At 41.6% G+C, this 15,123-nt stretch overlaps 1 protein-coding gene across 2 annotated transcripts in view; it reads right to left on the bottom strand.

Annotated features, from left to right (window-relative positions):
- Nucleotides 1–15,123, bottom strand: part of mettl25 (methyltransferase like 25) — a 66,333-nt gene that overhangs the window by 48,906 nt on the left and 2,304 nt on the right. For both annotated transcript variants that reach the window (XM_080191170.1, XM_080191171.1), the window contains exons 2-3: nt 14,229–14,381; nt 9,195–9,301 (exon numbers count right to left, since the gene is read on the bottom strand). In XM_080191170.1, the coding sequence (XP_080047296.1) occupies nt 9,195–9,301; nt 14,229–14,381 (260 nt within the window). The remainder of the gene's footprint in view (nt 1–9,194; nt 9,302–14,228; nt 14,382–15,123) is intronic.

The raw sequence follows: 15,123 nt of genomic DNA, 5'->3' as shown, positions 1-15,123 counted from the left end.
TTTCACATTCATGTGCAACGTCTTGGAACCCAGACACTAAATTTTACTCTGAGTGAAAAACTGGAAAAAAGTATGGTTTCACTGAGCATTAGAATGTACTAACAAAATCGTGGGGCTGAGTGGCTTCCAAAGATTAATGTTAATACACTACAGGGAGAAATTTTCACGTGTCAATCACACTATCTGGATAGCTATAGCTCTTACTTTCGTAATCAAATCTGACACCGAACAGGAGAAACCGAGTAGAACAGATGGTGTATCCTACAACATCAGGGAATTGGTGCCACATAAAACTTGCCTGAAATGAAGCACTAGGTTCATATACTGTGGAGACGCAAGGTTTGAATGGTGCTATGTATTCTATCATTTGGATAATATGTTACATCAGTACATTTCTTTATCCTTTCATGGGATTTGGCCGTCACAGGCAAGTCCAGCATTTGCTCTCCGCCCCTAACTGCCCTTGAAGCATGCATCCTGATTTTCCATCAACAAACAATAATGCATAGAATGAGAGTACAGTATTCAAATAGGTAAATGCACTTAGATATTCAAAACATTGTATCATTGTTTTATGATAGAGCAAAGTGAGCTCAGTATTTGAGTGAGTGCAGCTACAAAGTACCACTCCCCTCACTCCCACTTGAAGCAGATATTAACGGGAAATCATCCAGAATGGAAAGAAGGTAAGTATTCACACCATCACAACTTCAGCATGCTTTACAGCCAATTTATTAGTTTTGACGTATAGTCAATTGTTGTAATGTAGGAAATACAGCATGCAACATGCACACAGCAAGGTCTCTCAAATACCAATGTGATATTGTCCAGATGACTGGAATTTGTTGTGATGTTATGTGATGGAAAAATTTTGCTCAGAACATTGAGGATATCCCTTCTGTTCTTCGAAGTATTGCTTTGGGACCTTCCCGTTGAATTCAGTTGCGAGAGTAGACATTGGTTTAACATCTCATCTGAAGCATTGTATCTCCAACAGTGCAGCACTCTCTCAGTACTATATTGGAGTGTCAACTACACTCTCCTCTTAAGTTGTAAAGTTGTGGGTTTAAGTTCCCCACCAGAGATGTGAGCACAAAAAAGTAAGCTTCCATTCCAAAGTGTTGTTGGTAAAGAATCCTCAAACATGGCTAATGGATACAAAATACATTTTACCTTCCAAAACATAATCCTAACTCACGTGGTAAGTGACAAGAAAAAGAATAAACAAGAACCAGCAGAGGCTATGGTTATAGTTGGAGGATGCAAGCAGCAGGTAAAACAAAAACTGTATTTATCAGTAACAACGGGTGACACTTTCCAGTTGCATTTGTCCAAAACCGTAAAATCCTGTCCGAGGTCTACGGACCTTTCCATGGTCCGCCCCTCGTCTGCTCCAATTCGCATGTTGGGCAGGACAATAAAATTCCAAACATCATGTACAATTGATTATTCTGAAGCAACATATAGGCAAAGGTGACGTGTTAGAGAGGGTGCAAACCATGCAGAAATTATCAGAAAGAAGAAATGTGATCAAAAGCAGAGAGACATTAGAAATGCAAAGGTAGGGTTTGGTAAAAGAGCAGATGGAACAAAATGGAGACAGTGTAAATAAGAAGCAGGCAATGAGGAGAGTGATAAATCAGAAAAACAGGGAAGAAAATTAAAAGTTACGTAAGAAGTGTGCAGAATTATTGGTTGGAGAGCTATGTAAGCTAAAGGAAATAGCAAATGATAGTGGCAGGTGGAGGAGCAGGAGGGAAAGGCAATTGAATCCAAGTTCCCTCAGGTAAGGTTAAAAATTACTGCTAATACTGTTAGCATGAGAATTCAGCACGCTTATACCAAATGTTTCTCTCTGCTATTTTAATGGAAGCATTAATTATGTTCAAGGGAAAGGGGTTGCACAGTGACACAGGTGATAACACGGTGACACAGTGGTTAGGACTGTTGTCTCACAATGCCAGAGACCCAGGTTCAATTCCAGCCTCAGGTCACTGTCTGTGTGGAGTTTGCACATTCTCCTCGTTTCTGCGTGGGCTTCCTCCGGGTACTTCAATTTCCTCCTACAGTCTAAAGATTAGGTTAGGTTGATTGGCCATACGAAATTGCCCCTTCATGTCCCAAGATTTGTGAATTAGGCGCATTGGCAGGGTAAATACGTGGGGCAGGGAAAGGAGCTGGGAAGGACTGTACGCTCGATGGGCCAAATGGCCTCCTTCTGCACTGTGAGGATTCTATGATTCTATTAATCGATTAACTGATATCTTGTTAAATGACAGAGAAAAGCCATTCAGTGCTTGTGTAGTATAGTCACTTCTGTTCCCTAAGTTAAAAGGTAGAATATTTTTCGATTTTGAAATATGCTATAAAAAAAGAGAAAGGGCTGAATTTGCTAAGAGACATGCAAGTTCCAAAACAGAACCAAAGGTGGGCACCACAAGTATGTTGGGACCCGGTGCACATACGATTCAAATCAAAATTTAAAGGGTTGGCATAGACACGTGATTACACTGTGATGGCAGGTTTTCATTGGTGAATTCTGCCATTAGGTGTCAGCACTATAAAAAACAAATAAGACAAATAAGAAGACCCTGCATAATGGTCACAACTTGCTCATCCACTTCCATTGTGTCAGTACTTTGTTCCATTTCTTGTTGCAATCCTTCATCACACCAGCCTCCTCCCCTACTCCCAACTCTCCCCACATCAAACCACTCTTAATTATTCTTTCGTGCGCTGGAGCCTAGACAAACACCAGCACCACCGTTTAGGAACAACTCCCTGCTAATTCACCTCCAAGCTGTCAGGTAACAGCAGGAGGTGCTCTTTTCTAATAGATGGCAATTGAAAACCCTTTCACCTGATCAAAGCAGCTTGGACTGAAATCACAGAGGAGGTGAGCAACCATAACCACAGGGCCATACAAAGGCTCCAGGTCCAGGGAAGGAAAAGGCTCAATGACCTGCTCTGATCCGACAGGATAAGTTGCAGGTCGTGTGTTCCCAAAGGGTTCTTGAGGAGCCATCGAGCAGTGTATCTGACGCTGTCCTGCTGGAGAAGCAGAAGGAGAAGGTGAGGACCAGACTTGGAATGCCTGAACTTAAGATGTGCATCCCTGCAGAGGAAAAGGCTTTGCAGATGGCAGGAGAGGAGATGATTGAGAGAAGCTTGGCTAGGTGAATAAATGCATGATCAGCCTCAATCCCGGATAACAGTTGAGGCCAAAGCATGTGACAGTCTGGCTTTTGTGAGTACCTGGATCCAATTCACTATTGATGAGCCAGTGTGTGTGATGGGGATGTGCACAAACAATGGGGTGAGGTGTTGATTGAAATGTCATTAATTCTGATGTTGGGTGGGATTCTCCAACCTTGCCCATAGCTGCATCCCAATGCAGTGAATAGAGATTTGGCTGAGTGCCAAATTCTCTGATCTCGCTGGCAGTGGTGGTGATGGGGTGGGGGGATGAATGGTTGGAGAATTCCAGCCATTGTCTTGCAGGAGAAGCAGATCCACAACTTAAGGGAGAATGCAAGGACTGGAGGTAGAGTGCCTGAACTGAAGGTGCGTATCCCTCCGGAGGTGCAGATTGCAGGAGGAGGATGGTTGAACGATCACAGACTGTGAGGCTGGAAGTCCAGGCAAAAGGATAAGATTGCAACTGTTCTGACCACACTCGAGACACTAGACCCTTCCTGTTACACAGCCGGACCTCACCTGGTCTCCTTCCTCAGGGACCTCTGGCCTAATAAATGCTCCCTGTCCCAACAACTCTCTCCCCCAAATCATCCTTACCCCTTCTGACCCTCCATCCAAGTGGGCTGTCTCCTGTTTCCCTTCCCATAGATTTCCACAAACACGACTAACGCATGCTACTTTTAAATAACAATGAAACCAGTGCCACAAGTTTCTTGTTCACTCTGAGACTGGAATTGTCCAACCATTCACACTGGTGAGATTCTCTAGCCTCTCTGCGCGAGTTTTGCATCTACGTGGGGTAGGTTCAATGCTAATTCCCATCGACAGCAGCCAGCGAAGATCCCATACCCAGCGAATGGCATGCTGCTTTCTGCAGGCTGAAAAACGCTGAGGGAAGATCAGAGAATCTCACCCTTAATCTTGAAGGTAGGGCTTAATTCAAAGAAGTTTTAAGGTAAAGAGTGTCGATGTGGTACAAATATATTCAAAATAGGAACCAGCCACCAGATTGCAAGAGGCCTGACCTGCTCCTGCCATGCTCCAATCTCTAAACCTCAACACGCCATTGGGAAACTAAGATTTCAGCTCCCACCTAATTAAGACTCCGTGTCCAACATGTTCTTACAGGTCCCAAGCCCCCAAAGATAAAAACATGAAACATTATGGAGGATAAATAATTTGGAAGGATCACATAGAAATTGCCTTAAAATTTTAAATCAATGTTCAAATATGTCATATAAATGATCTCCCAAAGCCTCAATCCATCCTATGCCTTGTGTATGTGAGCTGAGACTTTGAAATCAAAAGTCTTTTCTCAAAATACTTCTTTAGGATGGGCATAGTATAAAATGCATGTTAACAGTTAATGGTTGTACACCACCACAGAAAGACTGATGAGTTAGAATAGTGTTTAGATTTCAAATTTATGTCTCACACTAATTTATCACATGAGTAATTTCCTGGAACAAACCAACCAATTCAAGTGAAAAAAAATCTGTCTCCTGTGACAAACTCCCATTGTACTGAATCACAGTGATACACTCAGCACTGACCTTTTAGAAAGGGCACCCTGGCCATATATTTATTGTGTGTTTCTTTCCTCCCCTCCTGTTGCTGTTCCCAAGCAAAGCATAATTTCTCGGTAGACAGGAATCAGTTATCCTTGGATCGATTACAGTTTTTGAGCTGACTGAAAGAGTGGTCTATGACGACTCATCCTAATTTTATTTCTGCAGCAGATGCATCGTACATCCACCTACTTGTTATAACCCTTCAAAAATATTGACCACAACCCGCATCAAAAGACTTTAGCTGTTTGTTTATGAGAAAATTTCAACATATCTGTATACTTGAACAGAGCCTCAGGGTGTGATTCAACCGAATCGCCTCTAAGTGACGACACGAGCAGGAGAACAACAATCAGCAGAGCATTTCCCACAGAGAGGATGTTTCCACTAGTCGGAAAAACTGGAACCAGAGGGCACAATCTCAGGCTAAAGGGACAATCCTTTAAAACTGAGATGCGGAGGAATTTCTTCAGCCAGAGAGTGGTGAACACGTGGAACTCTTTGCCGCAGAAGGCTATACAGGCCAGGTCACTGAGCATTTTTCAGACAGAGATAGATAGACTCTTGTTTAATAAGGGGATCAGGAGTTATGGGGAAAAGGCAGGAGAATGGGGATGAGAAAAATATCAGCCATGATTGCACGGTGGAGCAGACTCGATGGGGTCCTAATTCTGCTCCTAGTCCTATGGTCTTTAATAGATTGTGAGATGGGATTCACCCACATTAGCCATTTAAATTAATGCAAAATGTGAAACAGCCAGGTGCCCGCCCTCCCCCACACCCCCCTTCCCCCCACTTCCCACCAGAAGCCCCTTCTGTACGTAACTCAGAGCTCCCAGTGCCAACATTGCACTGGCATCTTCCACCCTGGCAGTAACGTCCTGATCAGGCACCTTGTACTCAGAAGGTCAAGGAGGTAAGGGCAGTGCTCAGGTGCCCCTCTACCATTGCCAGGCTGCAGAGGGAGGGTCCAGAACCTTTGGCTCACAGCTAGAAAGAGCAGTCTAGTCTAGCTAGCCTAGGCCCCTAACCCAGGGGAGAGTGCCAAGGTCAACCCCTTGCTCCCAGCCCCAAGCCCGCCCACCCAACCCCCAGAACCCTTGGGGGCCCCTCCCTCTGCAGCCTGGCAGCATCAGAGGGGCAGGTGGACTCGGCACTTATCTCCCTGATCCCCTTTAGGGTCCATCATGCCAGGTCCATTCTGGTCCTGACCAGTACCAAAGCCCGCCTGGTACAGTTCCTACTGGGGAAGCGGGTGAATGGCAGGAGTGTACTGAATTGGACTTCAAGCCCTCTTTTGATATTTAAATCAATACTTTTACATAATCATCAGGTCCCTGCTTGCTGTGGTCAGGAAGCTAATCAGGACCTGCACAGTCAGCTGAGTGTATTGGAAATGCCTTGATGTCCGATGGCAATCCCAATTTAGTGCTAACGCCCTATTCAGTGGACTATTGGGATTCCCGCGAGCGACGAACAGGTTTGGTGAATTCCTTCCCCCATTAATCTCCAAAAGTTACTCAATACTGTTCCTTCGGAGATACAAGATGATAACATCAATAGTGCTGCAGCCAAAGTTGCAACTAATGCTGTCAAATGATATTAGAGGTATGATTTTCTTAAATGGTCAGTACATGTTTCATATTAGCAAATGGTTATGATATCACTGATGAGGTCACATCTGGAGATTTTTGAGATTTGAATAATATTCATATTGGAAACATCTGGAGCCAAGATAAACTGCCTCAATTCTTGTTGAAATGTTTTTTTAAATTTATAGGAATATATTTGGTCGTTTACATGTATACATCAGATACTGTTTGATGACCTTTAATATTGGTTTCAAAGTTAACTTAGATTTACAAGTTTTTTTTGTTTATTATTACTTTTTTGGTGAATTGTACTTTGCTTTGTAATGGGAGTCATGTCAATGCTATGAAAGGGAACATCTTCCTTACTCTTTCCACCCATTGTTAGAATGAAATTCAACATTATCTGATTATGTGTGAAGTTGCTCCATGTACCTTCATTAAAGTCTGAGGAGACATTCTCATGGCACCACTGACATTTCACTAAATCCCCCTGGGCATCCCATCATTAAGATTCACAGTTTGTGCCAGTTTTTGGTTATACTGCTCAAGCTCATTTTATGTCACAGCCTTCTTGGCTGACATCGAGGATAACTCAATCCCACCGAGATTTGAGCTGTGTGCTAATTTACTGCACCACCCAATTTCTTCCCTTTGCACTTCATCTTTCAACAATAGTTAACAACTCAGGATTAGCTCGTATCTATCTACAACAAGCATTAACTGGAAAGTTAGTCAATCCATTTGTCAACTTTCATCAAACGATTGGGTGCACATAAAATTGATTTTGTAAATTAAATGCATGAATCGATAAAATATGTGCAAGAATTTTTTTCTCTGCATTATTCAGAACCAATGGGCAAAAAAAATCAATCGTCAGATACCTTTATGTAAAAAGCCCCAGAGAGATCCATAAATATAATGATCATGACAAATGTACAGGCATTTTGTGGATCTTATATAATTGCACACATTGGAATTTCATAAGCATGCATGAGCTATTTATTATACAGAGTAACTGCAGCCAGCATATTAAGGTTCAGGTTGTTTTATGTGCCATACATTGCACAAAACATCCCGAGCCTCCTTATAATTTTCACTGTTTCCTGAGTAACACTTCTTAAAAGTAACCAGGGACCTGAGTTCTATTCCCGGCTTGGGTCACTGTTTGTGTGGAGTTTGCATGTTCTCCCCATGTCGGCTTGGGTTTCCTCCAGGGGCTCCAGTTTTCTCAAAGATGTGCAGGTTAGGTGCATTGGCCATACTAAATTGCCACTTTGATTCCTGGGATGTGTAGATCAGAGGGATTAGTGGAATAAATATGTGGGGTTATGAGGTTAGGGTCTGGGTGGGAATGCTATCGATGCAAACTCTATGAGCTGAATGGCCTCCTTCTGCACTGTAGGGATTCTATTCTAATATCCAAACTTACCGTTGGATCTTTAGGGTGGGACAGTAGCACAGTAGTTAGCTTTGCTTCCTCACAGTGCCAGGGACCCGGGTTCAATTCCTGATTTGGGTCACTGTCTGTGTGCAGCTTGCATATTCTCCTTGTGTCTGCATGGGTTTCCTCCCACAGTCTGAAAGATGTGCTGGTTAGGTGAATTGGCCATGCTAAATTCTCACTCAGTGTACCCGAACAAGTGCTGGAGTGTGGCGACTAGGAGATTTTTACAGTAACTTCACTGCAGTGTTAATGTAAGCCTACTTGTGACACAAATCAATAAACCTTAAAAAGATTCCACAATAGTATACCTAAACAGGAACTATTTTAAACACAGACACTGCAGGACATTTTGTTGCACTGAAGTGCCCTCATATCATTCTGCTTAATCAACTCTAATCTCTTTGCACCGGAGAGCCAGAATGAACGTACAACTTTTTTGCTGCAACCATCCAAACTACTCAATGTCTGGTGCCGACTCTTAAATTTTCAGGGTTATTTCTTTACTTATTGGTGTTATTTTGGACTAGATAAAGACAAATTTAGATGTTAATTATGGATCCATAGCAAATACATAAAATATTTTTAAATTAATTTATGGGACAGGATTTTTCTTTTGGAGGGAAGAAATGGACATCATGGAGTTGGGGGGATATATTTGCTTGGGTACAGGAACAGAGAATAGAGATAAATGTGGCATTTTGAAGTTGGCAGGCTGTGACTAATGTAGTCCTACAGAAGTCGCAGCTTTTTACAATCTATATCAATTACTTTGACGAAGAGACAGTGGGTAGAGTATCTAAAGATACAAAGCTAGGTGGAAATGCAAGTAGCGAAGAGGACACGAAGAGATTGCAAAGAAATATAACCAGGCTAAGGGGGTGGACAATAAAGTGGCAGATCTGGAAAAGTGTGAGATTGGGAAGCAGCTCACTAATGAGGGACAGCTTTTAAAATCAGCAAAGGCTGCCTCACGTACTTCCTACGCAGGAGATAAAATTATCCTCATTGAATATGAACTTTGGTGAGTTTGCAGAAGAGATTTAATGTTCCATTATACAATCACCTTTGCACCATGTTCTAAATCTGCAGGTTTATTTAAATCAGCAAAATACAGAACATATTAATGTCCACTAAAGCTGAAAAACTGGCATTCTACCAGTACTACTTTCTCACCAGCTCGTGCTCCATATGTGGAAAAAACCTCAGTGAAAGGAAATTAATTCAGGAATAAGGACTCACGTTTTCTTGGCATACTCAACTTGGTTGAGGTTAAAAAGATCCAAGACTATTAACTTCAAGGACACTGTATCATCTTCAAGAATTGTTTTTTTAAGTAGGCTTGGAAATTCACCTGTGACTACACTACAAATATGGTGGGAAGTTCTCTCTTACCTGTTGAATATTGCAATATTTGGCAAAAGATGCTACGACTTTAGACATCACCTCAACCTCATGGGACTTCTTTGAGCTCATAAACGTGCTGGTTTTCAGGAACTTGTCTAAGTGGAAAGACAAAATACTGAAAAATTGCCTGAAGATTACACAAAAGGAGACTAACTGTGCCTCTCATCATCTCCCAGAAATACAGGCTGTAACAACAATATATAACAAAAATCTAGCTCAACAATAACCTTATAGCAACACAGGAAAAGAAATTCAATTTACAGCCAACTGTAAAATGGGCATTAAGCTTCCAAATTTTGCATCACAATCAGTTGTGTCTAATCTAGATCAGAAATGTGCCACAGGTCATATTTCCTCGCTTGACTTGCAGTCACCATTGGAACAGCTGTTACCATGCAAATGTGATCCAAAAAATGTTATAAAATGATTTGATTTATTATTGTCACATGTACCGGCATTGAGTGAAAAACATTGTTTCTTGCGCGCTATACAGACAAAGCATACCGTGCATAGACAAGGAAACGAGAGAGAGTGCACAATGTAGTGTGACAGTCAGAGCTAGGGTGTAGAGGAAATGTGATTGTGAAATGCAGGTGCTTATGGGCGTGGGTTTGTGCTCCGTCTGGTTGGAATGTACCTTGAGTGATCTTACCAGTGTTCTTAATTGGCCAAGTCACTTCCAGTTTTTTTTTATTTGTGGGCCCATTAAAAAAAATCTATTGACATGTACCAGATCACCTCACCACAGTCACTTCCCCCTCCCTGCTGCTCTTTCCCTACCAAGGCCCAGTCTCCCAGCTCAATGCAAGAACATTTCCCATCTTAGTTCCCCACCCCATTGACCCCAGCTCATGAGCGATGGCGGTTCATCTATTTGGCACCCATGGCTGACTAACAGCATTTTACTGAATGAGCAGACTGGCACTAAGTGGGCCAATTCTGCAGTCCTACCTCCCCCCACCCCATTTTTAATTGCAAGTTAAATTTCCATCCACAATATCAGAATCTCTATGATATCTAGGTTTACATTTGCACTTTTCCACTTAACATGATGATGACATGGATATAAAGGTACCAGCCTATATGGATGGGAGGTTGGGTGGGGAGGAGGAGATCGGGGGGAAAAAAAACACATGTACAAAACTGAAAGACTTTCTTTAATAATTAAGCTATCACTGTTTTGAAATCTTACGTTTGCAGTAGGCATTGTGTATAATATGGGTGTTTTGTTACTTTCTATACACCAGTTCTCAGTTATTATACACAGACAATGGTTGGAATTTTCCTGCTGTCCATGCTGACAGGATTTTCCGGTCTCACCGATGTGAACAGAGATTTCAAAGGCTCACCAGCCCTGTCTCGGATTGGGGTAGGGGCAGGAAAATTCTGGCCAATGACTTATCCAAAACAATTTTGCTCACCATTTCCATAGCAGATAAGTGTAATCTTGATTAAAATTAGACAATAACAGGAGCATACCTGTAGCCTGTCACACAAATAAGAATATTCTTCTTTCCACATGGGACAAGGGCATGTTTTCTGGTGGTGGGGACAGCTCACCATTGGCCACCAACAGATTTTCCAATCCCGCCGAAGTCAATGGCCATTTGTGTTGCTCGCCTGCCCCACCGCTGGCGAACCCAGCATTCAGGGTCATTTTCAATGGGACCAGAAGATCCTGCTGACGGGCAGGGCTGGAAAATCCTGGCCAAAGATTTTGAAATGTTGCTAACGTGTGCTAATTACATCAAGACATATTTTGGTTGCCATAACCGTGACGATCTAATGATGTGAAGATGCCGGTGTTAAACTGGGATGGGCACAGTAAGAAGTCTCATGACATCAGGTTAAAATCCAACAGATTTATTTGGTATCACGCGCTTTCAGAGCACTGCTCCTTCATCAGATGAGTGACTCACCTGATGAAGGAGCAGCGCTCCGAAAGCTTTTAATACCAAATAAACCTGTTAGACTTTAACCTGGTGTTGTGAGACTTTATCACAATGATGTAAAGCAGAATTTATGATTGATTTGTCTCTCAATGGATTTAATATTTGATTCTCACTATGAAGATTTTCAAGATGGTTATCAGCCATTCTAGTTGAGAGGTGAGAAGACAGTTGTGGAAAAATGGGAGACAGGGGTGAGGGTACAGGAAGCAGCAACTGCAGGTCCTAAAGCTTGTTTATCCTTTAAATACAGATGAAGGAAATGTGGATCTGGTATACATGTGCTTTGTGTACACAGGCTTTTGAGAAACAACCATTTAAGAGACAACAAGAGATGATTAAAACATATGATATTAAGCAAATTATGGAAAATTAAATTTAAAATTAATTGGAAAATAGGAACAAAGTAGAACATTGCTCAGAGTGTTGTGAAGTAGGAAGCAGTGCCCCACAGAATTCTGTTTTGGGACTGCTTCTTTTCACCATGTACATCAACGATTTGGGTAAATCCTGGAGGGGATACTATCCAAATCTGTAGACAATACTAAAATAGGCCATATAGTAAATGTAGAAATTTATAAGTTGATGGATTTGCCAAAATGGTGCTGGAAGGAATTCAACATGTTAAATGTGAGATGGGCACAATTTGGTTCAAAGAAGGAATAGTTACCCTTTCAATGGGGAAAAGTAGTGATTAGAAAAGCAGAAGGATTTGGGAGCTTTTCAGATTCACAAGTTAATAAAAGTGTCACCTCAAATGCACAAAAACATAAAAAGCCAATGGAATGCTGGGCTTTATGGAGGAGGTGTAGAATAAAGAAATGGCAATGTAATGGTAAATTCATGTACAAATTTAGTTAGATTTTTGGGGTCGGAGTTAGAGCATAGTTCACAGTTTCACCTCCATACAGTGGAAGGGACGATGAAGTATTAGAGAGAGTGTAAAGCAGATACATTAAGATGTTTCAGTAGGAAGAAATACAAACATAAGGAAAGCTTGAAAAATCGCAGCTGTTTTTGTTAAAATGAATCACGGGATATTTTTGTTGCCAGTGATTGAGGGGTCTCGAACAAGGGAATGTATAAACATTTCGGACAGGAAGCAAGGGAAATATTTTTGCAGAGGATTGTAATGCTATGGGATACACGACCACAGTTAATAATTAAAGATGTGATTATGTCAATTTTTAAGATGAGTTTAAATAGATGATTGATGCAAATGGCAGTAAAAGGATATGAGAACAGAGGAGTGCTTGAAATTAAAATCGTTGCTTATATGCAGCGTAAGCATCAACATGGTCCAGTTGAGGCTAACGTGTTGTTTTCTTGTGTTTTTTAAACAACTTCTGTGTAATTCTATAACTATATAATACATGTACTATATATATGTTTGGAGCCAATGTCTAAATACCAAGCCATGCACTGTGTCAGATCCCTGTAGCATCACCAAGCTTACTCAACTTTTCTACATTTTTCTCAAAAGAACATTTTGGAGGAGGTATGTTAACATGGAGTGAGAGGGCGGGATTGAATGGGATTCAGGGTTAAATGGGCAAAAAATTCCAAGGCTATCAGGAAAGGGGCTTCAACTCTCCAACATCCAAGTGAGACAAGGGATAAATGAACAGTCCATTTCCAGAGGCCAGTTGATATTTTATGTATGTTAATGAGGTTGGAAGCTTCAGATTTAACCAGCTTTGCAGGTTTGCCTGCAGCCAGCTGGGTTTCCCAGGCCTCGAGAAGCCAGACAACAGCAATGCAAAGTCTCAGGGAAAAAATGAGTGCCATCACAACACTCCTTGTAGGCTGGGAAAAGCAGGTATGTTTTCTCCCAGACCCCTAGTTCAGACCATGCACCTGCCAACACCACTATCCCCCCCGCCCACAAACCCCATAACAGATTGGTTTCCCTGGGGTCAGGAATTAGGCCCTCTCTCATCAGGGATCCGACCTCCACTTGGGGTCAAATCTGCCCTGAGATTACACCCCCACACTCCTCACCACTTCCCTAGGATAGGGCCAACTTCCATCTTCGAAGTTGGGGATTACCCGTGACTTTCTCTAGAATGCTACCCATCCAACTGCAAGCCACTTCTCTACTTAGAGAGTGGTTAGATTGTGTAACTCATTATCACGAGTAGCTGAAGTTAATAGCATGATGCATTTCATAGAATCACAGAATTCCTACAGTGCAGAAAGAGGCCATCTGGCCCATCCAGTCTGCACCGACCACAATCCCAAAGCCCTACTCCTATATCCCTACACATTTACTTGCTAATCCCTCTAACCTATGCATCTCAGGATGATATGATATTAAGCAAATTATGGAAAATTAAATTTAAAATTAATTGGAAAATAGAAACAAAGTAGAACATTGCTCAGAGTGTTGTGAAGTAGGAAGCAGTGCCCCACAGAGTTCTGTTTTGGGACTGCTTCTTTTCACCATGTACATCGACGATTTGGGCAAATCCTGGAGGGAATACTATCCAAATCTGTAGACAATACTAAAATAGGCCATACAGTAAATGTAGAAATTTATAAGTTGATGGATTTGCCAAAATGGTGCTGGAAAGAATTCAACATGTTAAATGTGAGATGGGCACAATTTGGTTCAAAGAAGAAATAGTTACACTTTCAATGGGGAAAAGTAGTGATTAGAAAAGCAATTTTAGCATGGCCAATCAACCTAACCCGCATATCTTTGGATTGTAGGAGGAAACCAGAGCACCTGGAGGAAAGCCACGCAGACACAAGAAGAATGTGCAAACTCCACACAGACAGTGACCCAAGCCGGGAATCGAACCCAAGGTCCCTGGAGCTGTGAAACAGCAGTGTTAACCACTGTGCTACCATGCTGCCCACAATGCTTTAAGGTGAAGTTAGATAAGCACATAAGGGAGAAAGTAATAGAAGATCATGTTGCTAGGATTAGATGGTGAGGGAAAACATCTACGCAGAAAAAATTGTCATTAACCAAATTGAATGGTCTGTTTCTATGATGTACATGTGTAATGTGCACTGCAATCCACATTGCATTAAAAAAAATTCAATACAGAACATGCGATTTCCAAACCTTTTTGCTTATCTCCCCACATATCTTGGAGCAAATCATCTAGCGGTGTGCACACTCCAAGGTTTGGCAAAGAGTGATCCTGAGTAACTCTCTTGTAGGCAGCCACATCGCTAAGTCTTTGGGACTCATCCCATACGGAGACACCCCGTCTTTCTGGTCATGAATAAAGATAATGTAAACAATAATTAAATCTGAGCTCTAATTACCACTGTTGCTTAGAGAAGAAAAAAATTTAAAATAATTTTTTAATTCTTTTGAGCACACTGGATCTGTTATACATTTCATAAGACCAAAGTCCACATTTTTTTTTGCATAAGAGTCTGAAAGCTTATTTTCCATATCCAATGAAGAATATAAAGTACATGTCAACAGAAAATTTAATTTGTGGTAAACTTTAGAAACAATTTCAAAGGCATGAAGAGTAATTTTAGAATTCAGTGGCTCATGCCACTCTTTAATACACATAACAGTATACTAAACTATCAGACAACATCAGGAAGGAATATTGATTCTCAGGACAGCTGCAAGTTATTCACAGTCAAAGCATAAATGGGTGGTTTTCTCAAAAAAAAAATCATTCATGGGTTGTGAGTGCACTGGCAATGATAGCTTTCTTGAATTGCTATTGTCCATCTTGTGTAGGTACACCACGGTGCTGCTATGCAGGGAGTTCCAGGATTTTGACCCAGTGATAGTGAAGGAATAGCGATATATTTCCAAGTCAGGATGGTGTATGATTTGAAGAAAACTTGCAAGTCATAATGTTCCTATGGGCTTGTTGGCCTTGTTCCTCCAAGGGGTAGGTTTGGAAAGTGCTGCCAAAGAAGTCTACCATCCTGTAGATGGTACACACTGCTACCACTGTCCATCTATGATGGAGGAAGTGAACATTGAA

The sequence above is a fragment of the Carcharhinus amblyrhynchos genome, chromosome 6 (assembly GCF_965287045.1).
Source record: "Carcharhinus amblyrhynchos chromosome 6, sCarAmb.v2.hapA, whole genome shotgun sequence".
Classification (NCBI taxonomy): Eukaryota; Metazoa; Chordata; class Chondrichthyes; order Carcharhiniformes; family Carcharhinidae; genus Carcharhinus; species Carcharhinus amblyrhynchos.
Note: the sequence above shows the minus strand (reverse complement) of the source record. Positions and strands in the feature narration are given on the sequence as shown.